Raw genomic sequence first — 26456 nt, 5'->3', positions numbered from 1 at the left:
TCAGGAGAAGAAGAGCAGGTCATTAAAAAGTCTACCAAGATAAAACTTGGGTGTTGGGATAAAGATGAGGCATTTGGATGGGACTGAATCTTCTGTGAGATTGAGGATTTTGTTGGAAAGAAGGAATTTGCAGACCAGCATTACTCCTCTTCCCCCAAACATAGTCTACAAACAGATGTCCCATACCATACTCTCTCACACACACACATGTAATCCTCATACCATCCCCAAGAACCAGCTTTGAAGGAGCACATCTCTCATCATCCAGTATCACCCTCAACTGGAAGAACTGAACTTTACCCTCTGCCAGGGGTTAGATTCTCTATCATCGTGCCCTGAAATGATGGACAACCTACCCAAGATCCTTTTCACCCTTCCTGAAGTGGTGTTCATTTGTGCTCACATCCTACCCAGCTTCCTAGTCCATCCTTATGTCACTCTCACCCCCAGCCCCTGCCACAGGGATCATATACCTGTGCAAGTCTCAGGTGCGAGACCTGCCTCATTCAGCTACCCTGCACTTCCTACCCCAGTCCCCACGGGCTTATCATCCTCCATTAGAGGCAGGGCCATGAAAGCAGCCATGTCATATGCCAACCCTGCTGCAGTCACTGCACAGCTTTTTACTGGTATGACAACCAACTAGCTGTCCACCAGAGTGAACAGCCACTAGTGAACTGTGACCAAGAATAAAATTCAATACCTGATGGCATAACATGCAGCAGAGCTAAATATGCTCAATTTCAATAACTGCTTCACAACTCAAGACCATCAGGATCCTTCCTCCCACCACCAAAGTTCCTGAACTATGCAGATGAGAATTAGACTTGCAACACATCCATCACTCCCTTAACCCTCCTCTCTTCAATCTCAATTAAGCCACTGTCTCCACGCCCTCCACACAGTAGTTTCCACTAGCTCTGTCCTATAACCCATTACAAATGATGTCTCCAAATCACCTTCATAGTGCACCACTCCCATGAGCTGTGACATCTGTGCATCACTAGCTCATGCCTGTACCACCCCTCCGTCCCATATTACCAGCCAGCAAACCCACTACCTCCTTTTGAGTCACTAGCGACCCATCCCCAATCCTTATTCCTGCCTCCCACCTCTCTCTATCCCTCTACCCACTACCCACCCCACCCTAGTCCTTCTGCCAAACTGCAGGGTGTTGAGGGCAAATGCGCAAAACTTCTGCAGTAGATTCACTAACATAGGAGTGCTGCAGCTAGTTCTGGTAACACCTGTGCAGCCCAGAGGAACTTTGCATGACATAATGTGGATTAGCCAAAAGTTCTGTGATGACACTGTGCTCCCAGTGACATAAACTTTAAAGAAAACTTTGTCCTGTGGCTGAAACCTTGTCTTAACCTGTGGAATGAACTATTTTTGTGGCAGCTGCAGAAGATGCAACAGGATACAATGATGATGACTGTGTAACAATTTTGCTGGTGATTTCTCGTCATCTAGCAAGGATTGATAGGAAGGAAGAAAAATCTTTAAATGTTGCTCTCATGCATGAGAGGGATGGAGTTTCTCCATGTTACTTTTAAATGATTCAACAAACCATCCAGCTTCACCATTACACTGAGGGCAAAAAGGAGCAGTAGGGACGTGGTGTATGCTATTGTCAGCACAAAATTGCTGAAACTCGGCTGCCGTGAACTGTGGGCCATTGTCAGAAACAACAACCTCAGGAAACCTTCAAGACAAAAAATAGAAACCAAAGCCGATACAGTTTTGGCAGTAATGATGGATGTCATGGGGACTACACAAGGAAATTTACTGTATCTGTCGGCCATCAATGACGAACCATTGCGTGTCCCAAAATGGACCCACAAAATCACTATGTATGCATTGCTGCAGTCCAGACAGATATGCACACTGAAAAAAAAAAATCAGTGTGGTAGAGCGGACTGAATCTCCACACAAACATTCCAATGAGAAGTCATTTGCTGAAATTTTTCTTCCATCCTCTGTCAAGAACAATAAAGTCAAGTGAGCTGCTTTGTGCAAACTAAGTCCTAGTGATTTTGGTGCAAAAATGACAAAACTTCCCTGTGGATGGAATAATGAATGGCGAGCTGGCATCATCATTTCTCTGAATGCAGCAGCAGAACACCTGATCACACCTGATCATGTGGATAGCACATGATGATGCAAAAAGTAGTGAGGTGCTGCTGGGTTGGGAATTTCTGTCAAACATCGGAGCCACCTGTGATGCACATGCTGCAAAACTACCCAAAGAGCTGGATCAAAGGCAGTTGCTCCAGTAACACACCAAAAGTCAGGAGGAAAATTTTGAAGAATTTCAGAGTCTTGAGTATCAGCTTGATAACATGATTTCTCAGATGCATCAAATGCTTTGTCAGTATCGGCTGGTAACCAAGACAACAAATCTGCATTCAAATGTTATTCAGTGGACCTGTACAACAACTTACATGGATAATTAGCCAACGGCAGAGCCCAGTGTTGTAATTTTTGCACTGTCTGCAGTGGGACAGGACTGGAAGAATTGAACAAAGCTGTTAAAAAAGGCTGTTGATCTGTGTTCAAGTATAATTTCTGATTGTACAAATACTGATGGATCTTGGTAATGCCATAGATAATGGCAAGTACGTCTTTTTGAAGTTGACTATAATTGTGCTGTACTTTGTTGAGAGTTTTTGAGGCAAAAGCAATGGGCCTATCAGATGAACCAGTTTGACGGAAGAGCACAGCTCCAATACCATAAAAAGCTGCATCCACAGCTAAGTCAACACGGTTATGTGGATCAAAATGAATCAGGTGATGATGACTTAACAGTGCATCCTTTAACAGCTAAATTGCATCTGAACGTTCTTGGGTCCACACAAAGGAAATACCCTTCCGGCGCAGCTGGTTTGGTGGAGCAGCAATTTGCACAGCATTTTCAATAAACTTAATGCAGTAAGTTCCCCATGATGGCCTGTAGCTTCTTGATGCTATTTGGTACCACCAAATCTTTAATTGCTGACAAGTGCAAATGAGCAGGATGAATACCCTGTACATTTATGACATGTCATAAATATTCAAGTTTTTTTGTGGAAAAAGAAGCACTTTTTCTTGTTATATTTAAAGCCACCAGCAACAAGTGCATTAAACAAACATTCTAAATTTACCAGATTTTCAGCAGGCATACAACCTGCAACAACCATATCATACAGGTAGTTTGGATGTGAAGGGATTTCTGCTGTAAATTTTTACAGGAAACATTGAAACATAGAAGGAGCAGAACCTCTTCCAAAAGGTAGTCTTTGAAAATGGAACAATCCCAAGAGAGTGTTGATCATAAGATATTGCTTTTGGTGGCAGTAACTGTAAGTATGAATCACATAAACTGATCATGGAAAAGAATCTACTCTGTCCCAATCCATCCATTAATTTCTGCTGTCATGTGAAAGGAACTGAATTCACAGCAGTTTGTGGGTGTACTGTGTCTTTGAAATCGGCACATGGATGTATATCTGCTGATGGCTTCTTAAGTACAACCAAGGGGGATGCTCACTGATATGCAAAAATGGATGTTTCAACCCATTGTCTTTCCATTGGTGCAGTTCTGGAGCAACCTGCTCAGCTATAGTGTGGTAGAGAGGCCTAGCACAATAAAATCATAGTCTTGAACTATCTTTAACAAAAATGTGCATCCCAGAATCTTTAGCCCCTCCTAACTCTAATTCAGGAAGTTCTCTATACTCAGCACACAAGTCAAAACATTAGTATGAGGCACTGAAACACTGATTTGTAACATGTCGTCTTGTATCCAGAAGTTTAACAAATCAAGCAAGCATGACCCAAAAATGTTTGCACTGTCTAGAATATGGCACGTGAAAGAAACACTCTTTGTTACATCACGAAAAGCTGCTGGCAAACAGCATATGCCAAATACTGGAATTTTGTGCACTTTATTTGCAGACGAAACAGTTCAAGTATTACTGACACCATTTCTAGTGGTACTCAAAGCATTTGTGTCAAGCGTGGGAACCTTTTCGTCGCTATGTGAAATATATGGCAGATAGGATAACACGCTGGAATACAAAAGCAACCATTACCATCACCAGTGTGTCATAGCTAGCCTAGATTTACTTCTGGGGGAAGTTGAGTGTACTACATCACACACAGAATATTAGCTTTTCTTATTAAAATTTGAACAATCTAAAATACTCAACTTGGAAACAGCCCATATCCACAGGAATGTCACTATGTATTTGTTATTGCCACTGAACACTATAGCTATCATCACCTGATACAATACAGAATGATAATCAAATCTGAATGTTCAATTGACTATAAACTTTGATACCACAGTTCTGATTAGTAGTTCTGTTAGGTAAGAAACCAAATCAGAGCTGTCATTTTAGATGATGATTACAGAGTGGACTGATGTAAGTAAGCTTGAAGCAGTGGTGGCAGATGGAAACTTTGAGTGTGTGTCTATGCTGACAGCTTTCATCTGTCACTGGTCTGGCAGTGACTGTCTGTAGCTTGTGGTGCTGTTATGATGAAGCAATCTACTAATCAATATTCTAAGAATTTGATCTAAGCTGTTGGCATTGACAGGCCTGGGTGTGTGAGGTGTGCTTGCTTGTGTGCATTTCTCTTTTTTTTCTGTCAAAGGCTGTGACTGTAAGCTAATGTGTAACTGTCTGCAACTGAGCATGCCATCTTTATGGTAAGTAGCAATCTATCTTTTCCTACATTGTTGTTATTTGAATTCCATTTGTTCATAAGCTTACTGGATTTATATTTATATTTGTAAGTTTTATACTCTATGATTCATTTATTGATTGTAAAATTGGTTGTTTTATCATTGGATGCTCATGTTTGATTCAAATGTTACAGATATCTGCTTAACAACATCCAAGTGAAGTTCTAATTTCAAAATGGTGGGTAGACATAATGAGTATTTTTAATATTTGAACTTGTATATATTTTTGCTAAATGATTGGACCTGAAATATCATATAAGAGGCTATAAATATTCTAATATTCACAAGTATATTTACTGAGAAACTGTTTAGAAGCTGGCTTAATAATGTGTTTTTCACATCTAGCCTCCCAAATTGTCAAAAAAGCAGAAGAAGATGTTGGCACTGGAAATGGCTGATAAAAAGAAACAGGAAGCAGAGAAAGAAAGGTAAATAAGACAGTTCTTTGTCATGTCCCAAAAATCGTATTCTATGTTACCATGTCCATTTTAGAAGTCTAGAATATATGCATATGATTGTAAATCAAATTTTTGCCTCTATTGTTGGGTAACATATCATTCGTTTTTGTGTAATTATTTGTTTTTATTGAGCTTTCTGCTATACAGTAATAATGTTTCGTAAGTCATTGTCATTCCCTGTCAGAACAGTTTTTGTTTGATTTATTATTTTATTTTTAAAATTTTGGTATATTTGTGCCACTCAATAGGATGTACTCATGGCTTAAAATCTGTTATTGAAAAATTTACATTATGTATAATTTTTTTGGTGGTTCCAGCTGTTGAGAGATATCCAGCCTGGATTTCCATTGTTGATTGTAACTTTGAAAGTAAAATAGAAACTTGAATTTAGGAATTCATGAAGTAAAAGGGGATAAAATTACTTATCATCAACAAAATAACAGCATGATGCCGTGAATGTTGCATTTGGCATTGCCTGTGGTGGAGGAGCCAGTTGTGGCTATCAAGCAGTAAGTAAGTGCACTGAGGTAGCGGAATTTTGTGGCAGCATAACAGAAGCATGCAACAATGGTGGCCTTCCTGAAGCAAGCCAGGTGTCAGCTCCATAGTGCAGCAGCCATTAGTTGGCATGCACTGCATGAGGCCCAAGGCAGCTGGCTCGAATGTGCAAAATGGCTCTGAACACTATGGGACTTAACATCTGAGGTCATCAGTCCCCTAGAACTTAGAAATACTTAAGCCTAACTAACTTAAGGACATCACACACATCCATGCCCAAGGCAGGATTCGAACCTGCAACCGTAGCAGTCGCGCAGTTGCGGACTGAAGCGCCTATAACCGCTTGGCCACCAGCGGCCGGCTTGAATGTGCAGATGCCCAAGTTGAAACCAGGAGCCTCAGGGACTGGCTCAAGCAATAGACAAGGGCATCCAATAGTGGACCATGTTTGAAACCTGCAACGATCAGGACTACCTGTGCCTCATAGACCAACGACCAGCTGCTGTACATAATTAATGATGCTCCTTAGTGGAGCTGTAGCTGCTTGGCTGATGACTTGGATGGAGACGGTGCCAATCAGATGCACAGCACTGTTGAAATGGAGCTAATGGCTGAACAGGGAGCATCTACAGTGAGGTTACAGAAGTCATGGGATACTTCCTAATGTCATGTCAGACTTCCTTTTGCCTGATGTAGTGCAGCAACTCTATGTGGCATGGACTTAACAAGTTGTTGGAAGACCCCTGCAGAAATATTGAGCCATGCTGTCTTCTTAGCCATCCATAATTGTGGAAGTGTTGTCAGGGCAGAATATTGTGCACAAACTGACCACTTGATTATGTCCCATAAATGTTGAACGGCAGTCATGTAGGGTGATCATGGGTGGCTTGAATTTCCAGAGTGTTCTTCAAAAGTTAGATCTGAACTATTGTTACCTTGTTACGTGGCGCAATGTCATCCATAAAAATTCCATCTTTGGGAATGTGATGTCCATGAATGGCTGCAAATGGTCTGCAAGTAGCTGAACATCCAGAGGACCCAGGCCATACCACATAAACACAGCCCACACCATTATGGAGCCACCACCAGCCTTTGGTGCCACACTTCAACCCTACCATCAGCTCTTACCAGTTGAAATTGGATCTCATCTGACAAGGTCAAGGTTCTACAGTCTCCTAGGGTCCAGTCGATATGGCCACAAGTCCAAGAGAGGTGCCACTGTCAATGTCACGCTGTTAGCGGAGGCGCTCATGTCAGCCATCTGCTGCTGTAGCCCGTTAACGCCAAATTTCAGTACAATGTCTTAACGGACATGTTCATCTTAGGTACCACATTGATTTCTGCAGTTATTTCATGCAGTGTTGCTTGTCTTTTAGCACTGACAACTCTGACAAATGTTGCTGCTCTCGGTTGTTAAATGAAGGCCATTGGTGACTGTGTCATCAGTTTTGAGAGATAATGTCTGAAATTTGGTGTTCTCAGTGCACTCTTGGCATTGTGTGCCTTTGAGTACTTAATTCCCTAACAACTTCTGAAATGGAATGTCGCACGCAACATTCTGAATTCAAAGTCTGTTAACTCCCATCGTGTGGCTGTAATCATGCCGGAAACCTTTTCACACGTATCACTGGAGCACAAATGACAGCTCCTCCAAAGCACTAACCTTTTATACCTTTTGTATGTGGTATTACCACCATCTGTATATGTGTATATCACTATCCCATGACTTTTGGCACCTCTGTGTATACTTGCATTTACCAGGGATTTTATTACATCAGCTTGGTTTCCATCACGTATTTGGCTGTGGAAATGCTACTCGGTGCCACAGAATGAAACAGTCCTTTACAGTGCTGACGATAGAATGTCTAATTTCAGAACGTTATGCCAGCCTGCATTAATGGAACACACAGCTGCAGAATTACAAAGGTGGCTGATATAAACACTCCCAGGCTGCTCAGGACAGCCTGCATGGGCCCAGTGTCACAATAGTTCCATGGCTAAAACCCACACTCTCAACTATTTAAAAAATTGTTCAGATTCTGATTTTCACACTTTGCGGGTCCCATATCTTCACCACTTTTTTAAAAGGCAATCCACACCCACAAATGACAGAGATTATTCACAACAAGAGGTATATGTGCAACGTGGTACTGAGAACAGTGCAATTTATCGTAACTGTATATTTCTGAGTGAAGTCCAAACTGAATTGAATCAGGCTTTGTCTTTTACAGATAAGGTTCACCAGGGTAACACCATCAGGAACATGATAACACTCACACTGTGCACTGCTCTGCTCGCATTGGTATTGTCTTTGGCTGGCCTTGAGTTACCTTAACCTTTAAACAAAAATATAGGTTGATAGTACATAATAAGAAGCATAGTCTGACAGTCCTGATTTTACCCTCATCATACTTATTTACAGATTTATCATTTTAAAAAAAATTTATGTGTTTAGAATGACATTCTTATTCCTTTTGTATGAAAATCAACCCTCCCATGAACCATGGACCTTGCCATTGGTGGGGAGTCTTGCGTGTCTCAGAAATACAAATAGCTGTACCATAGGTGCAACTACAATTGAGGGGTATCCGTTGAGAGGCCAGACAAATGTGTGGTCCCTGAAGAGGGTCAGTAGCCTTTTCAGTAGTTGCAGGGGCAACACTCTGGATGATTGACTGATCTGGCCTTGTAACACTAACTGAAACGGCCTTGCTGTGCTGGTACTGCGAACGGCTGAAAGCAAGGTGAAACTACAGCCGTAATTTTTCCCGAGGGCATACAGCTTTACTATATGGTTAAATGATGATGGCCTCCTCTTGGGTCAAATATTCCAGAGGTAAAATAGTCCCCCATTCGGATCTCCGGGCGGGGACTACTCAACAGGATGTCATTATCAGGAGATAGAAAACTGGAGTTCTACGGATCGGAGCATGGAATGTCAGATCCCTTAACCAGGCAGGTAGGTTAGAAAATTTAAAAAGGGAAATGGATAGGTTAAAGTTAGATATAGTGGGAATTAGTGAAGTTCGGTGGCAGGAGGAACAAGACTTTTGGTCAGCTGAATACATGGTTATAAACACAAAATCAAATAGGGGTAATGCATAAGTAGGTTTAATAATGAATAAAGGGCAGGTAAGCTACTACAAACAGCATAGTGAACACATTATTGTGGCCAAGATAGACACGAAGCCCATGCCTACTACAGTAGTACAAGTTTATATGCCAACTAACTCTGCAGAAGATGAAGAAATTGATGAAGTGTATGATGAGATAAAAGAAATTATTCAGATAGTGAAGGGAGATGAAAATTTAATAGTCATTGGTGACTGAAATTCGAAAGTAGAAAATGGGAGAGAAGGAAATGTAGTAGATGAATATGGAATGGGGGTAAATAAAGGAAAGAGGAAGCTGCCTGGTAGAATTTTGCATAGAGCATAACTTAATCATAGCTAACACTTGGTTCAAGGTTGTATACATGGAAGAAGCCTGGAGATACTAGAAGGTTTTAGATAGATTATATAATGGTAAGACAGAGATTTAGGAACCAGGTTTTAAATTGCAAGACATTTCCAGGGGCAGCTCTGGACTCAGACCACAATCTATTGGTTATGATCCGTATATTAAAACTGACGAAATTGCAAAAAGGTGGGAATGTAAGGGAGAGCATGAGGGAACAATTGACAGGAATGGGGGAAAGAAACACAGTAGAAGAAGAATGGGCAGCTTTGAGGGATGAAATAGTGAAGGCAGCAGATGATCAAGTAGGTAAAACGGTGAGGGCTAGTAGAAATCCTTGGGTAACAGAAGAAATATTGAATTTAATTGATGAAAGGAGAAAATATAAAAATGTAGTAAATGAAGCAGGCAAAAAGGAATACTAATGTCTCAAAAATGAGATCGACAGGAAGTGCAAAATGGCTAAGCAGGGATGGCTAGAGGACAAATGTAAGGATGTAGAGGCTTATCTCACTAGGGCTAAGATAGATACTGCCTAAAGGAAAATTAAAGAGACATTTGGAGAAAAGAGAACCACTTGTATGAATATGAAGAGCTCAGATGGAAACCCAGTTCTAAGCAAAGAAGGGAAAGCAGAAAGGTGGAAGGAGTATATAGAGGGTCTATACAGAGGCGATGTTCTTGAGGACAATATTATGGAAATGGAAGAGGAGGTAGATAAAGATGAAATGGGAGATATAATACTGCGTGAAGAGTTTGACAGAAAAGTGAAATATCTAAGTCGAAACAAGGCCCCGGGAGTAGACAACATTCCGTTAGAACTACTGACAGCCTTAGGAGAGCCAATCCGGACAAAACTCTACTATCTGGTGGGCAAGATGTATGAGACAGGCGAAATACCCTCAGACTTCAAGAAGAATATAATAATTCCAATGCGAAAGAAAGCAGGTGTTGACAGATGTGAAAATTACTGAACTATCAGTTTAATAAGTCACAGCTGCAAAATACTAACGCGAATTCTTTGCAGACGAATGGAAAAGCTGGTGGAATCCGACCTCGGTGAAGATCAGTTTGGAGTCCGCAGAAATGTTGGAACATGTGACACAGTACTGACCCTACAACTTATCTTAGAAAATAGATTAAGGAAAGGCAAACCTACGTTTCTAGCATTTGTAGACTTAGAGAAAGCTTTTGACAATGTTGACTGGAATACTCTCTTTCAAATTCTGAAGGTGTCAGGTGTAAAATACAGGGAGCAAAAGGCTATTTACAATTTGTACAGAAACCAGATGGCAGTTATAAGAGTCGAGGGACACGAAAGGGAAGCAGTTGCTGGGAAGGCAGTGAGACAGGGTTCAAATGGTTCAAATGGCTCTGAGCACTATGGGACTTATCTGCTGAGGTCATCAGTCCCCTCAAACTTAGAACTACTTAAACCTAACTAACCTAAGGACATCACAGACATCCATGCCAGAGGCAGGATTCGAACCTGTGACTGTAGCGGTCGCGCGGTTCCAGACTGTAGTGCCCAGAACCGCTCGGCCACTTTGGCCAGCAGACAGGGTCGTAGCCTCTCCCCAATGTTATTCAGTCTGTATAGCAGTAACGGAAACAAAAGAAAACTCCGGAGTAGATATTAAAATCCATGGAGAAGAAATAAAAACTTTGAGCTTTGCCGATGACATTGTAATTCTGTCAGAGACAGCCAAGGACTTGGAAGAGCTGTTGAACGGAATGGGCAGTGTCTTGAAAGGAGGATATAAGATGAACATCAACAAAAGCAAAATGAGGATCATGGAATGTAGCCGAATTAAGTCAGGTGATGCTGAGGGAATTAGATTAGGAAATGAGACACTTAAAGTAGTAAGGGAATTTTGCTATTTGGGGAGCAAAATAACTGATGATGGTTGAAGTAGAAAGGATATAAAATGTTGACTGGCAATGGCAAGGAAAACCAATTCTGAGGAAAAGAAATTTGTTTCTGAAAGTATTTGTATGGAGTGTAGCCATATATGGAAGTGAAACATGGACAATAAATAGTTTGGACAAGAAGAGAATAGAATCTTTCAAAATGTGATGCTACAGAAGAATGCTGAGGATTGGATGGGTAGATCACATACTAATGAGGAGGTATTGAATAGAATTGGGGAGAAGAGGAGTTTATGGTACAACTTGACTAAAAGAAGGGATTGGTTGGTAGGACATATTCTGAGGCATCGAGGGATCATCAATTTAGTCCTGGAGGGCAGCATGGAGCATAAAAATCATAGAGGGAGGCCAAGAGATGAATACACTAAGCAGATTCAGAAGGATGTAGGTTGCAGTAGGTACTAGGAGATGAAGAAGCTTGCACAAGTTTCTCTTCATCAGAAATGCTTTCCTTACCATAGCCAGCCTACATTTTATATCCTTTCTACTTTGACCATCATCAATTATTTTGCTCCCCAAATAGCAAAACTCATTTACTACTTTAAGTGTCTCACTTCCTAATATAATTCCCTTAGCATCATCTGATTTAATTCGACTACATTCCATTATCCTCCCTTTGCTTTTGTTGATGCTCGTCTTATATCCATCTTTCAAGACAGAGTCCATTCTGTTCAGGTGCTCTTCCAGGTCCCCCCCCCCCCCCCCCCTTCCTCCTTCCACCACCTCTCCCTCCCCCTGCCCCCTGCGGGTCCGGGTGTTAGAATAGGTCCGAGCTATTCATGCCTGTTGTAAGAGGTGACTAAAAGGAGTCTCACATGTTTTGGCCTTTATGTGGTACCCTGTAGGATTTGACCTCCATTTTTCAAAATTTTTCTGAAGAACGAGCCAATTGGGGAAGGGCACCTTACATGGAGCATAGTGTCCATCATGCGCTGAGACCTCTCTGATCCTTCATTGACATAGATCTGCACTCCCACTCATTCTCCAACTGTTGGGTGACATCACCGTCCTGGGTGCGTTTTCCTCCATCCTCTGTGCAGTATCGCTTTCTGCACTGTCAACGATAATTGACTTCTTAGCTCGTTTGTGCCTGATCTCCAACATGGTAGCCAGTCTGTTTTGGTGGGGCCACCATGTACCCTATTGGTTGTAGCCCCCTGACCACACAGGTATCACTCTGCTGATGCGTGCGCCATTAACTCCCCATGTAAACCAAGGAGTAGATGCCCATCACCTGGGCATCAGGAGTCCTGGAAATGGCCATCCTGCCAGGTGGCCTTTGCTGCAGCTGGGGGCACCCATGGGGAGGGCCCTTGGTCGGAGTGGGTGGCATCAGGGCAGATGCCACGCCATGAAGTGTAGTACGTCATCTCTTGCTAGTGGTCAGACACCAGCAGTCTCTAAGCGGTCAAGGTCTAATTTAAATTCTAAGAAATATGACCCCAAATCACTCCTCCCCCACCTCCCCCTGGCCACACCATGGGAGGAATGCCAGGCTAAGGATGGCAGCAAAGCTTATTCACCCCAGTACCTCGTATGTATGAGAGTTGATAGGGTATCTTTCTTGTCAATGAAACCTCAATTTTTTGTGGACCATTTAGTGGACAAGTTTGGGGAGGTGGAGGACTTGTCCAAAATGCAGTCAGTGTTGGTCTTGATCGTAACAGCATCCTCTGCCGAGTCACAGGCACTACTCGCCTGGACAAGCTGAGGGGGAGGGGGGGGGGGGGTGTTTCTGTTTCCATCATGCCCCATAAGAGCTTACATATGGTCCAGGGTATCATATTTCACAGGAACCTTCTTTTGCAGTCTGCCAATGAGCTGCACACCAATTTAGAGTGAAAAGGTGTCCATTTTACCCAGTGTGTCCACCTGGGTCCAAGGGATAATCAGGTTGCCACTGGTGCCTTCATCTTGGCCTTCGAGGGTGACACATTACCTGAGAGGGTCAAGGTGATGGTCTACCACTGTGACGTAAAGCCATATATTCCTACCCCGATGCGGTGCTTTAACTGCTGAAAGTTTGGCCATATGTCTTCTCACTGTACTTCCAGCATCACCTGTAGGAATTGGTGACATCCTTCACATCCCAATACTCCCTGTGCCCCACCTCCGATCTGTGTCAACTGTGAAGAACACCATTCGCCTTGCTCACCAGACTGTAGGATTCTCCAGAAAGAAAGAAAAATAACGGGATACAAGACCCTGGACTGACTGACCTACAGCCGGCCACTCTGGCCAAGCGATTCTAGGCACTTCAGTCCGGAACAGCACTGCTGCTATGGTTGCAGGTTCGAATCATGCCTCAGGCATGGATATGTTTGATGTCCTTAGGTTAGTTAGGTTTAAGTAGTTCTAAGTCTAGGGGACTGATGACCTTAGATGTTAAGTCTCATAAGGCTTAGAGCCATTTGAACCATTTGACTGACCTACACTGAGGCTAAGAAAAAATGAGAGGCTACACCCTGTGTATATGATGTCAACCTTTACTGCCGCTACGACAGTGCTTCTACCATCTTCTGTTCCACTGCTTACTGTTGGCTCTCAGACTCCACCTGCCCCCTTGATGGTGGGGGGCACTTCCCTGTTGCTCCTGCACAATGTACTTCAGAATGTACTTCAGTAGCAAACACCCGCCCCCCCCCCCCCCCACCCACCCACCCCCGCAATCATCGAGGACGCCAGTCCCCACTTCTTCTAAACTGGAGAAGTGTAAGTCTTCTTCAGCTCCTCTCGCCAGGAAAGGATTCCTTGGGCCACTCCCTTCCCAGGTTTCTACCAGTGGCAAGGCTGACACCCGCCAGTGGCTGAAGCAACCACAGGTAGGCTGGTCATAGGGCTTCAAGGTCCTCCCCAGTCTCTGAGACTGAATCAGTGAAGCCCTCCCAGCCGGACAAACCTAAGGAGCATTGAGATAAACCTAAAAGGAAAAAGACCCCCAAGAACTGAGGCACTGTGGTGGCACCCACACCACCACTACCTACAAGCTCTGTGTCTGAGGATGAGGTACAGATTCTGCCGTCTGCTGAGGACCTAGATCTCGCTGGGCCCTCAGACACAATGGACACTGATCGCACAGGTACTCATCTGGTGGCAGCAGGTGACCCTGAGGCGTAGAATGCCTCACTGAATGTTTCATGCCTTCCTAGTCTCATAATCACGTAATCCTCTAGTGGAATTGTGGCAGTTTTTTCCGCCACCTAGCTGAGCTACGGCAACTGTTAAGCTTTACACCGGCTTTCTGCATTGCCCTCCAGGAAACGTGGTTCCCAGCAATGCAGACCCCTGCCCACCAGGGCTATAAGGGATATTACAAGAACCGTAGTGACTATGATAGAGTGTCAGGTGGAGTTTGCATCTATGTGCTGAACTCAGTATGTAGTGAACCTGTGCCCCTTCAAACCCCTCTTGAAGCTGTGGCTGTCAGGGTAAGGACAATGCAGGAAACAACTGTCAGCAAAGTATATCTTCCTCCAGATGGTGCAGTACCCCTGAAGATATTGCGTGCACTGATTGAACTACTCCCTAAACCTTTCCTACTTTTGGGAGATTTTAACTCACGTAACCCCTTGTGGGGTGGCGCCAATCTTAATGGCCGAGGTAGAAGGTCGAAAACTTACAGTAACAACTTGACCTCTGCCTCTTAAGTACAGGTGCCCCCACATATTTCAGTGTGCCACATGGCACATATTCTACCATTGATCTCTCAGTTTGCAGTCCTAGCCTTCTCCCATCTATCCACTGATGAGCACATGACTACCTGTGTGATAGTGACCACTTCCCCATCTTCCTATCACTCCCTCAATATCATGCCCATGGACACCTACCCAGATGGGCTTTAAACAAGGCAGACTGGGAAGCCTTCACCTCTGCAGTCACTGCTGAATCTCCCCCACATGGTGCCACTGATGGTGTCATTGAGCAGGTCACTACAACAATTGTTTCTGCCGCAGAAAACACGATCCTTCGTTCTTTAGGGTGCCCCTGGCAAAAGACAGTCCCTTGGTGGTTGCCGGAAGTCACTGAGCCAATTAAAGACCGTTGGCTAGCTCTACGGCGACATAAATGGCACCCTTCCCTAGAGCACCTAATAGCCTTTAAGCACCTCCATGCCTGTGTTCGCCAGTTTATTTTTATAAGCCAGAAACAGACGTTTTGGGAGAGGTACGTGCCAACCATTGGGAGCCATACGTCACCTTCCCAAGTCTGAATGAAGATCAGATGACTTCTTAGGTACCAGACCCCAACAGTTGTCCTTCGAATTAACATCAATGGTGTGTTGTCTACTGATGCAAACGCAATTGGCGAGCATTTTCTGAGCACTATGCTCGTGCTTCTGTGTCAGAGAACAACCCCCCAGCCTTTTGCACCCTCAAAGAGCAGATGGAAAGGAAAGCCCTCTCGTTGACTGAGCATAACAGTGAACCCTATAATGCTCCATTTACAGAGTGGGAGCTCCTCAGCGTCCTTGCACATTGTCCTCACACAGTTCCTGGGTCAGATCAGATCGGATCCACAGTCAGATGATCAAACATCTCTCATCCAATTACTTCTTTCCATCACAATGGCAGGAATGTACCATCAATCTGGTGCTCAAAGCTGGTCAAAACCCGTTTGAAGTGGATAGCTACCAGCCCATCAGCCTCACCAACTTTCTTTGTAAGCTGCTGGAATGTATGGTGTGTTGGCAGTTGGGCTGGGTCCTTGAGTCACATGGTCTACTGGCTCCATGTCAGGGCAGCTTCTGCCAGGGTCGCCCTACCACTGATAGTCTTGTGTCGCTTGAGTCTGCCATCTGAACAGACTTTTCCAGATGCCAACATCTGGTTGCCATCTTTTTTGACTAATGAGAAGCATACGACATGACCTGGTGACATCATATCCTTGTTACATTGTATGAGTAGGGTCTCTGGGGCCCACTCCCGAGTTTTATCCAAAACTTCCTTCATTTGTGTACTTTCCATGTCCAAGTTGGTGCCTCCATAGTCCCCCCCCCCCCCCCCCCCCCGCCCCCTTCCATATTGAGGAGGATGGCAGGCTCCGTATTGAGTGTCTCTCTATTTTTAGTGGCTATTAACAGTCTAGCAGCAGCTGTAGGGCCATTGGACTCACTTTCTCTGTATGCAGATTGGATCCCACCTTGACTATGGGAGTGTGGTTTATGGTTTGGCGGAGCCCTCAGTGTTGCATTTACTCAACTCAGTGCACCACTGTGGCGTTCGCCTAGCAAGAGGAACTTTTAGAACAAGTCCCGTGACCAGTGTCCTGGTTGAGGCCGGAGTCACTCCATTGATGGTTAGGCATGCACAATTGATCACCAGTTATGTTGCACACATACTGCTCGTCCCATACTGGTGTTGCTGAGTGGTGCCCACAGAGAACCATTCACAAGGTGCAGTCATGGGCTCTACCCCACGGCTTCCAGTTTTCGGCTGCAAAGTCGTGTGACATGCATTTCTGTTGGTGTCGCAGCGTTCATCCAGAACCAGAACTTTACCTTAATGACGATCCACTCACTGTAGTGGAGACATATCAATTCTTGGGACTGGTTTTTGAAGCCTGATTGACTTAAGCTTAAACGGAAGTGCTGGCAGCACCTTAATGCCTTACACTGCCTGAGCAACACCAACTGGGGTGCAGATCGCTCTACGCTGCTGCAGCTCTACAGAGCTCTTGTTCAATCCCACCTTGACTATGGGAGTCTGGTTTATGGTTTGGCGGAGCCCTCAGTGTTGCATTTATTCAACTCAGTGCACCACGGTGGTGTTCGCATAGCAACAGGAGCTTTTAGAACAAGTCCAGTGACCAGTGTCCTGGTTGAGGCCGGAGTCCCTCCATTGATGGTTAGGCATGCACAATTGCTCGCCAGTTACGTTGCACACATTTGTAGTTCTCCTGCACATCTGAATTACCATCTCCTTTTCCCAACCACGGCAGTTCATCTCCCACATCGGCGGCCCAGGTGAAGGTTTATAATTGTGGTTCATGACCAGTCCCTTCTGTCTGAACTGGATTCCTTCGTGTTACCACCTCTCCTTGAGGTCCATTCACGTGCAACTCCATGGTGTACACCTAGGCCACAGATTCTTCTGGACCTTTAGCATGGCCTTAAGGACTCTGTTAACTCTATGGCTCTCCGCTATTACTTCCTCTTGATTCTCGACATCACTCCTTGCCAGATGGCTGCAGTATTTTCACTGCAGAGCAGGTGGCCATATATTGTGCTCTTGAGGACATCTGCTCTGGCGAGTTATTGCTCCTGTGTATTGTCTCCTTGAGCAGCCTACAAGCTATCGACCAGTGCTACCCTCGCCACCATTTGGTAGCGTCCATTCAGGAGTCCATCTATGCCCTGGAACGGACCTGTCATTCAGTGGTGCTTGTGTGAACCCCAGGACACATTGGAGTCCCAGGCAACAAACTTGCTGACAGTCTGGCCAAACATGCTTCGTGGAAACAGCTTCTGGAGATGGGCATCCCTGAAACTGACCTGCATTCTGTCTTACGCCACAGTGTTTTTCGGCTTTGGGAGACGGAATGGCATAACAGTACACACAACAAACTGCATGTCATTAAGGAGACTATGGATGTGTGGAAGTCTTCCATGCAGTCCTCTCACACGGAATCAGTTGTCCTCTGCTGGCTGTGCATTGGCCATATGTGGCTAATGCATGGTTACCTCGTCCTGTGTGAGGATCCACCTCAGTGGCAGTGGCTCATAAATGACAGTTGTCCACCTCTTGCTTGACTGCCAACTGTTAGGTGCTCTGCAGTGGACTTTTAACTTTCTCAGCAGCCTACCTGCAGTGTTAGGTGACAATGCCTCAACAGCATATTTAGTTTTATGTTTTATTCATGAGGGTATGTTTTATTATTTGTTCTAAGTTTTAGGGCATGCCCTTTGTCCCACTGTGTCCTCCACCCTAGTTCTTTTAGGATGGAGGTTTTAATGTGTTGCAGAGTAGCTGGCTCCTTCTTTTAATTCTCATGGTCATCCAGCCATGGTAATCTACTCTCTTGTTTTGATCTCTTCTACATGTTTCTTGCATCTCTCTGTGGTTTTCTTGTCCGATTTTGTCCATTTTAGTGTTTGTTGCCCTTCTGTTATTCTTGTGGGTTTTTCCATTCTTCCATCTGTGTTTTGTATGTCTCAATTATTTTACTCCCACCCTTGTGGAATTATTTTAATCAGAATGAGGGACCGATGACCTAGAAGTTTGATCCATCCCCCTCTTTTACACCAACTAACGAATCTTCCAGGTCATTTGCTGTGTCTGACAGGATTACAGTGTTGTCAGCAAACCTCAAACTTTTTATTTCTTCTCCATGGATTTTAATTCCTGCTCCAAATTTTTCTTTTGTTTCCTTTACTGATGGCCAATATACAGATTGAATAAATAGGCTTCAAACCTGTCTCACGCCGTTATCAACCACTGCTTCCCTTTCATGCCCCTTGACTCTTATAACTGCCATCTGGTTTCCATATAAATTATAAATAGGCTTTCACTCCCTGTATTTTACACCTGCCACCTTCAGAATTTGAAAGAGAGTATTCCAGTCAACATTGTCAGAAGCTTTCTCTGAGTCTACAAATGCTAGAAACGTAGTTTTGGCTTTTCTTAACCTGTCTTCTAAGATAAGTTGTAGGGTGAGTATTGCCTTGCATGTTCCAACATTTCTATGGAATCCAAATTGATCTTCCACGAGGTTGGCTTCTACCAGTTTTTCCTTTCATTCGTAAAGAATTCGTGTTAGTATTTTGCAACCATGACTCATTAAACTGATAGTTCAGTAATTTTCACACCTGTCAACACCTGCTTTCTTTGGGACTGGAATTATTATATTCTTCTTGAAGTCTGAAGGTATTTCATCTGTCTCATATACATCTTGCTCACCAGATGGAAGAGTTTTGTCATGGCTGGCTCTCCCAAGGTTCTAATGCAATGGTGTCTCTCCCGGGGCCTTGTTTTGACTTAGGTCTTTCAGTGCTCTGCCAAATTCTTTGCACAGTATATCATCTTCCATTTCATCTTCATCTACATCCTCTTCCATTTTTCTAATATTGCCCTCAAGTACATTGCCCTTGTATAGACACTCGATATACTCCTTCCACCTTTCTGCTTTCCCTTCTTTATGTAGGACTGGTTTTCCATCTGAGCTCTTGATATTCATACAGGTTGTTCTCTTTTCTCCAAAGGTCTCTTTAATTTTCCTGTAGGCAGCATCTGTCTTACCCCTAGTGTTATATGCTTCTACATCCTTACTTCTGTCCTGTAGCCACCCTTACTTAGCCATTTTGCACTTGCTGTCAATCATGTTTTTTGAGACGCGTATTACTTTTCCCTTACTTCATTTTTCTCCTTTCATCAATTAAATTCAATATCTCTTCTGTTACCCAAGGATTTCTACCAGCTCTCATCTTCTTACCTAGTTAAACCTCTGCTGCCTTCATTATTTCATCTCAGGGCTCCCCATTCTTCTTCTATTGTATTTCTTTCCCCTGTTTTTGTCAACTGTTCCCTAATGCTCTCTCTGAAACTTTCTACTACTTATGGTTCTTTCAATTTATCCATCTCCTGAAATTCCTACCTTTTTGCAGTATCTCCCATTTTAATCTACAGCTCATAACCAATAAATTGTGGTCAGAGTCTACGTCTGCCCCTGGAAATGTCTTACAATTTAAAACTGTGGTTCCTAAATCACTGTCTTACCATTATATAATCTATCTGTGTTTCCAGGCCTCTTCCACATATGCAACCTTCTTTCATGATTCTTAAACCAAGTGCTAGCTATGAGTAAGTCATGCTCTGTGCAAAATTCTACCAAGCAGCTTCCACAGAAAGAGTAATAGAAAAAATAAATTACATGTATGGGAATGGGATACGATTATCAGTCGAATGCAATAACTATCCCCATTAAATTCCACATAGAGATACATTTCATAGTTAGTTATAAACGTGTACACAGTTTGAAATACAGAACAGAACTAAAAACTAACATGGAGGCTTGGCAGAGCAATAAGAGTCCAAAGAGGGTGTTAGTTGTGGTTCGATACAACCTATCGATGGCACACAGCCCTCAAAAATTGGAACTGTCATAAGATTGAGTTGATGAAACATTGCCATGTTTGTGCCACGTTTTCAGGCTGAATGGCATGAAGTTTTATTGGATAAACGGAGCGGTGTGATAATAGCTGTCTTTGGAATGTCTTCCAGTGCTGCGGGAATCTGGTGATAGGCACGTTTACAGTCAATAACACTGTAGATTGTAGTGCCCGATAACATACGAGTGAAATCGTTTATGTTCAGCACTGGGTAACTGTCCATGATGGTATGAGCGTTTAAGCATCTGTAGTCACTGCACGTTTGGTGACAAGGTGAATCGGTGAAGACCAGTTGCTGTCCAATGGTTGCAGGATACCTGCCTCCAAAAGTTCGTTACTTTGCTGCCGGGCCACATACAACTTAATGGGGTTGAGACGTCTAATATTGTGCCTCATAGGATGGCCAGCAGTGGTAACTATCTTTTGTGTCATTCTGTCAGTGACGGAGGAAACTGAGAACTGCACACGAGACTGAGCAACGTCCTGACGTGAAGTTTTTCGACTAGTGGGGCGCGACGAGGCGTAACCATTATTTAAAGTGGGAAAAGGCAGCACGAAAGTCACATGCCTATTATGTGAGCGTGGCATGCACTTGTTTGGAGAGGTTGGCTGTGCACAGAGTGCGAAGAGGGTTGGGACGCGCAGCAACTGTCTGTTGTCAGCCTTGCCTTGGGCAACCAGCATGGGTGAGAGAGGTGTTGGTGTCACGCGGGGAACAGCGATGGCCTCTGAGTCACGTGGCTGGTGTGCGAGAGAGGGGGAATGTTAATAACATGCGGGGCAGCTGCCTGCGCAGTGGGTGCGGTCGTATCGCGTGGACGACTGTCATTAGAAGCACTGTTTGAAACACATGGCACTGAACATGGCGAGCACGTCGGGGGTGCGGTTTCTAATGGACACAAATCGTCACACGCAATTAATGTTTTTAGACTAACCTGCTGAGTGTCCGAGCTGGTGTCTGCTGGAGAAACACGATTAGATGGTGGCACTGTGGACTGCAGTTTCAGCAGTGAGGTACAAGCCGCGACAAGCTCAGTGTAAGAGTGCAGTATTCGTTGTTTCAGCTCGTATTTTCTGGGCAGAGTTGTGCTGCCGAGTCGTATTCTGACAGTAGATTAGCGATGCAGGTCACAATGTTGCCCGCGAGGGCAGAGCACTCACGTACTAACTCACATGTCGCAAGAGAAACAGAATGTGGAACACAAGTGCGGGAGCACAGTATCTGAGTGTTGGTGGGATGGTGTAGCACTGAGCTCTGAACCACATTCAGAGAGAACTTGTAATGTGACAAAAAATCCATACCGAGAATTGGTCCATCGATGTCAGCAATGTAGAAAGTCCACGGAAAACACAGAGAAGGAGATAGGTGCACCGTAACTTTGACAGCGTCTGAGGTTTGTAACATTGATGCGTTGACAGCTTGTAGAAGTGACCTCGTCGGTGAAAAGGTGGGCAGAGCCAATGATGTGGGTACGATAGACACATCAGCGCCTGTGTTGACTAGGAAGATGAGCCCTGACAAAATGTCGGTTATGTATAAACGACCCCTTGTCCAGGTGGACGAGTGGATGGAGTGCAATGTGTGAGGATGCCTGTGAGGTTCCCCGCAGGACTCGGTGTCTTCTAGATCCTGTGGTTGGCGTTTAGGTGCTGGCAAGGTAATCAACATTTTTTGGCATCATCACTGAAAATCTTGTGGTACCAACAATACAGATGAGCCGGATGTGGTGGTGGTGGCGACTGCTGCAGTGGAGGAGGCTTGTCCTCATTGATTTGTTCCGGGATGTATACTGGCACATATGGTGCGTGGGTGGTTCTTGAATGCTTGGATGGAGGAGAGAGTGAGCGGATACTGCCAGGTGGTGTATTCAGTGTTGAGGTGAAGCGAGCTCTGCCTCTGACCGCATACGGCCGGTAAACAGGAGCAGTAGTGCCAACCTGTGGTGAGTGGTGTGCTGGTTGGTGTGGTCGTAGCAGTCCATACAGCTGGTCTGCAATGTGAAGACAAGAGCCGATTGACTCAAAGGAGTGCAGGAGCAGGTGAATTTGTAGGTTTGTAGATAACTTGGTGGACAATACCGCCCACAGAGCAACGTCCAACATTGTATGTTCACTCACAAGTAATTGAAGGTGGCGCCAGAGTTGTGATAGAGTTCGGTCCCCAGGTGCTCCTTGTACATGATCTTGATGATTAATTCTTGTGGTGAGCAGGCGAGTCGGTCCATTATTGTTTTCTTTGTGGACTAGTACTTTGGTGGAGGCGATGGCGAGAGGAGTAGATCAGAAATTAAGTCTGAATGATCGTGGAGATGTGTGACGAGACATAGGAGCTTAGAGTTGTCATTGGACACATGATGTAACTCAAACAGATGCTCCACAAGCGCAAACCATGATACGGGGTTGTCCTCGTCAAGGGGGGGGGGGGGGAGGGGGGGATGAAGGCGGCTTCGATGTATCTTGGAAGGCCTGCTGGTCCGGGGTAGGAGAGGCTGTACTGCAGTCCGGCACCATAGACGTAGGTGTGTTATTGGTAAGCACGTCCGAAGCAGCGGCGGGTTGCATTGTCTTTGACGTGTTGCGAAAACATGACGCTGCTGGCACAGTTGGTACCATGGGAACGAGCGGTTGCGCAACACGTGTGGTGGTCCCATAAACTGGACCGGAGGTTAGAGGTACAGATTTGTTGTCCACTTCAGAAATGACGCGGAAGGCTGGCACAACAGACACAGGTGGAACTGTGGGAGAGGTGAGTGGCTGAACAGTCAGAATTGTGGACCCCCGTGTGTGTGGAGGGGGGAGGGGGGTGGGGTGGTTTGGTACTTCGTGTGAGATAACAGTGTGAGTTTTCTGGGCACATCGGGAATACACTCCGTGTGGTCGGACTATAAATTACCGGTGAAACTTGTTGAAGATCACATTGTTGCAGTAAAACATTCCTGGAAGGTGAAGTGTCATAAGATGCGATTTGGCCCACTTGGTCGAAAAACTGAGCAACAGGTCTGGTGGGCGAGCAAGGGGAATTTGGTGCATGAAAATGTCCATCGTTAGTTTGTGAGTGAGGTAGAACCAGATTAGGTTGATAGCGGTTAATAGCATGTGTGTTTTGCACAAATGGCAGTGTTGCACATGGCATGACTGTAACTGATGTTGCGGCCCGTTAAGGGTCAAAGCACGTGCGCAAACGTAGATCGCTTTGAACATTACAAGATCGATACGTAGTTATACAGTTCTGAAAATTATCCACTTCACATTTTATATGTTGGCGAGCACAGTCCAGTGACATGAAACCTGAGTCCACTCTTTGAGTTAACAGTGTAGCACAAGACCATAATATGAGGTTAACTCGGTTGGAGATCGCAAATCACTGTTGATTAGTGGAGAGCCGGCCATTGGTGAAGGATTGGAGTGGTCTGGTTGTCGTATTTGGGCATCCAGATCTTCAAACAAAGCATTGGGTGAGGTAGCCATGGCATCGTGCGCATAACCTGTTGATTTACAACAACCGGCGTGGAAGTTGAGGAAGACATAGAAATTTCGGGGTCACCAGTATGGGAATGGGATACACTTATTGGCTGAATGCATATAACTATTCCCATTAAATTCCACATAGATATATATTTCATAGTTAGTCATAAATGTGTACACAGCTTGAGATACAGAACAGAACTAAAAACTAACATGGAGGCTCGGCAGAGCAATAAGAGACCAAAGATGATGTTAGTCATGGTTGATACAACCTATCGACACCACACATGTAATACATCCGGTCAAACAGACTGAGCCATATCATATGTAATTTGAATCACCCATTCAGACAGACCTGTATGTTTTATAAAATTAATACATTCCTGACTCTGAGAAGCCACAAACTGAACTGATATGCTTCTGCCACGTAAATGACATGCCAATGAAAAGGTGCTTTGAAGGGGATAGTGGCAAACAGAACATTGTTGCCACACAACATATTTAAAAGACCCAATAGGTCTCTCAGACCAGTGCTTTGATTTAGAGGTTAAGTACCAGTGTCTGGTGTGACCCCATCAGATGGTGCACATGTGGATCAACACCATCTGAGTAGTGGTGTCACTGTTGTCAATAGTAGAGCTTTACCAGCCATTCAGTTTCTGTGATGTTGTCTGGTGGTGCCAGGGAGATCTTCTTGAATCTTGTAAAATCTTATGATCTGCGTAGAAAACACCGTCATCCAAGACAGCCTTAAACAAAATTCTTGCCAAATAATTCAGGAGTCCATGGCCACCAAGCTCTCATGCAAAATGTTGAGATTAACTAAGGTTCCTCAAATCCATTTCCAAATAAAACCTTTGTGAGGTACTTTACTCAGAATAAGTTAAACAAACACAGTATAAGTTAAACAAGTCTTCTATGCAAAGAAAAGGGGACAGAGATGTATGCAGCAGTGATGTCAACAAAAAATTTAAAATATTTCTTGACACAGTGGTCCACCACTTCGAAGAAACATTAAAAAAAAAATAAAAAAAAAAAAAAAAAGCGCAATTAAATAACAGTAAAGGGAACAAGAAATGGATGGCTGTAAAAAGCTCAAGCCAAAATAACACACATCACGCAAATAAACTAATAACTCTACTCAATTACTCTTATACTATAGATGATAAGCATGGATCCTAAGGAGGGTGATAAGACAGGCTAAAAAGATGCAAAATGAACACATTGACAAACCCAACCACAAAATAAAAACGGTATGGAGTAATACAGGGTGGGGCAAATAAAAAGTGACCTGGATGAGTGGATATGATTAGACATGAATATATGCATATAACCAAGCCCTGTGACATACACACCACCAGTACACCAACCACGTAATCCACACCAGTTTAGAGCATAGTGCAGGCTCTGTCAGTGTGAGTGGGGCAGTGCAAATGAGGCATGGTACTCACACTGGAGAGCAGGTGTTCATTGTGGAAAGTTGCATGACAACAAAGTCGTGGAAACAGTGTGATCAGTTGTCTGCTGATAAGTTTAATAGTGTCAAAGCACAACCAAAGAGTGCCATGCAATACTTAGTCTGAAAATGGCATCAGACAGAATCTGATTTCAACAAGTCAAAGAATATTCCAAAATGTGCCTGCACACCAGAAAATGTGGTTGCAGTTCACTAGAAAATACTTCAGGGCCCTATCAAATCAACCTGACACCTATCACAAGAGACTGGTATATCACGTCAGTCATGCAGACCAATACTCCACCTGGCACTGCATGTGCACCCCTACCAAGTATCGGTTATTTTTTTCATTAAAACCTGCAGAAACTCCTCAGCACTTCTGGTTTTGTGAGTGGATGTTCACCAAGATAACAACGAAAGGATTGGATATGGATCTCTTCTTTATGTCTGATGAAGCCTGGTTTCACCTGAGTGGGTTTGTCAACGCATACAATCACAGGTTCTAGGCAGTGGGGAATCCGTATAACTTCTATGAAACACCATTACATGATCAGAAGGTTGTGGTTTGGTGTGCTGTATCTGCATGCTCCATTATTGGTCCCATCCTTTTTCATCATATGCTGACTTCAGCGTGTTGCACTGCCAATATTTTAAAATCATATGCTGCAGCATTAATGGATGAGAAAAGATCTACAGTTACTTCCAACAGGATGGAGCAACTGCCCGTACATCCAACTGAGCCTTGGAGCACATTTACACCATCTTCACACATGACAGGTTTGTTAGCAGATATCAGTCTGGTTGTGGCACTAGCTGGCCACCCAGGTAACTTGACCTGACCTGTCAGTGTACAGTTGCTTTGTATGTGGAGCCCACAAGTCTAAAGTGTATTGCAACAACCCTCGTAGTGTTCAAGAACAGCAGCAGAACATTTCAGATGAGACTGCAGCAATTCCAGCATTCCAGCTTCAATCTGCCTTCAGAAACTTGCTGACCAGGACCCAAAAGTGCCAAGAGATGAATGGCAGCCACTTTCAGCATCCGCTGTGCTTCTTTGTACCATGGAACTCTGCTCTCCAGGCCACTTATATTTGTCCCACTCTGTATGAAGAGGGAAAGAGAGAGAACAAAGTAATGCATATATACATACAAATTGAAAACAAAAATGAAGCAATAACTAATACTCAAGTTGCAGTGACAACTTTTTAATGCGTAGCTGAAAAATTGGTTAAAATAACACATACTTAAAATATTAACCAATAAAAGAGAGTATTCACATATGTATAGAGTCAACATTTATGAGCACAGGCACTGAAGATATTGCTGTAAAGGCCCTCAGAGGGTTAATAAATTCTTATTTAG

General features: G+C 44.0%; 1 protein-coding gene across 1 annotated transcript in view; it reads left to right on the top strand.

The window, feature by feature from the left end:
• Positions 1–26456, top strand: part of LOC126419539 (dynein axonemal intermediate chain 7-like) — a 770648-nt gene that overhangs the window by 23868 nt on the left and 720324 nt on the right. The window contains exons 2-3 of the mRNA XM_050086729.1: positions 4864–4907; positions 5075–5157. Of these exons, the coding sequence (XP_049942686.1) occupies positions 4905–4907; positions 5075–5157 (86 nt within the window). The 5' untranslated portion in view covers positions 4864–4904. The remainder of the gene's footprint in view (positions 1–4863; positions 4908–5074; positions 5158–26456) is intronic.

This window comes from Schistocerca serialis, chromosome 9 (assembly GCF_023864345.2).
Source record: "Schistocerca serialis cubense isolate TAMUIC-IGC-003099 chromosome 9, iqSchSeri2.2, whole genome shotgun sequence".
Classification (NCBI taxonomy): domain Eukaryota; kingdom Metazoa; phylum Arthropoda; class Insecta; order Orthoptera; family Acrididae; genus Schistocerca; species Schistocerca serialis.
This window is presented reverse-complemented; position numbering and strand designations above follow the sequence as displayed.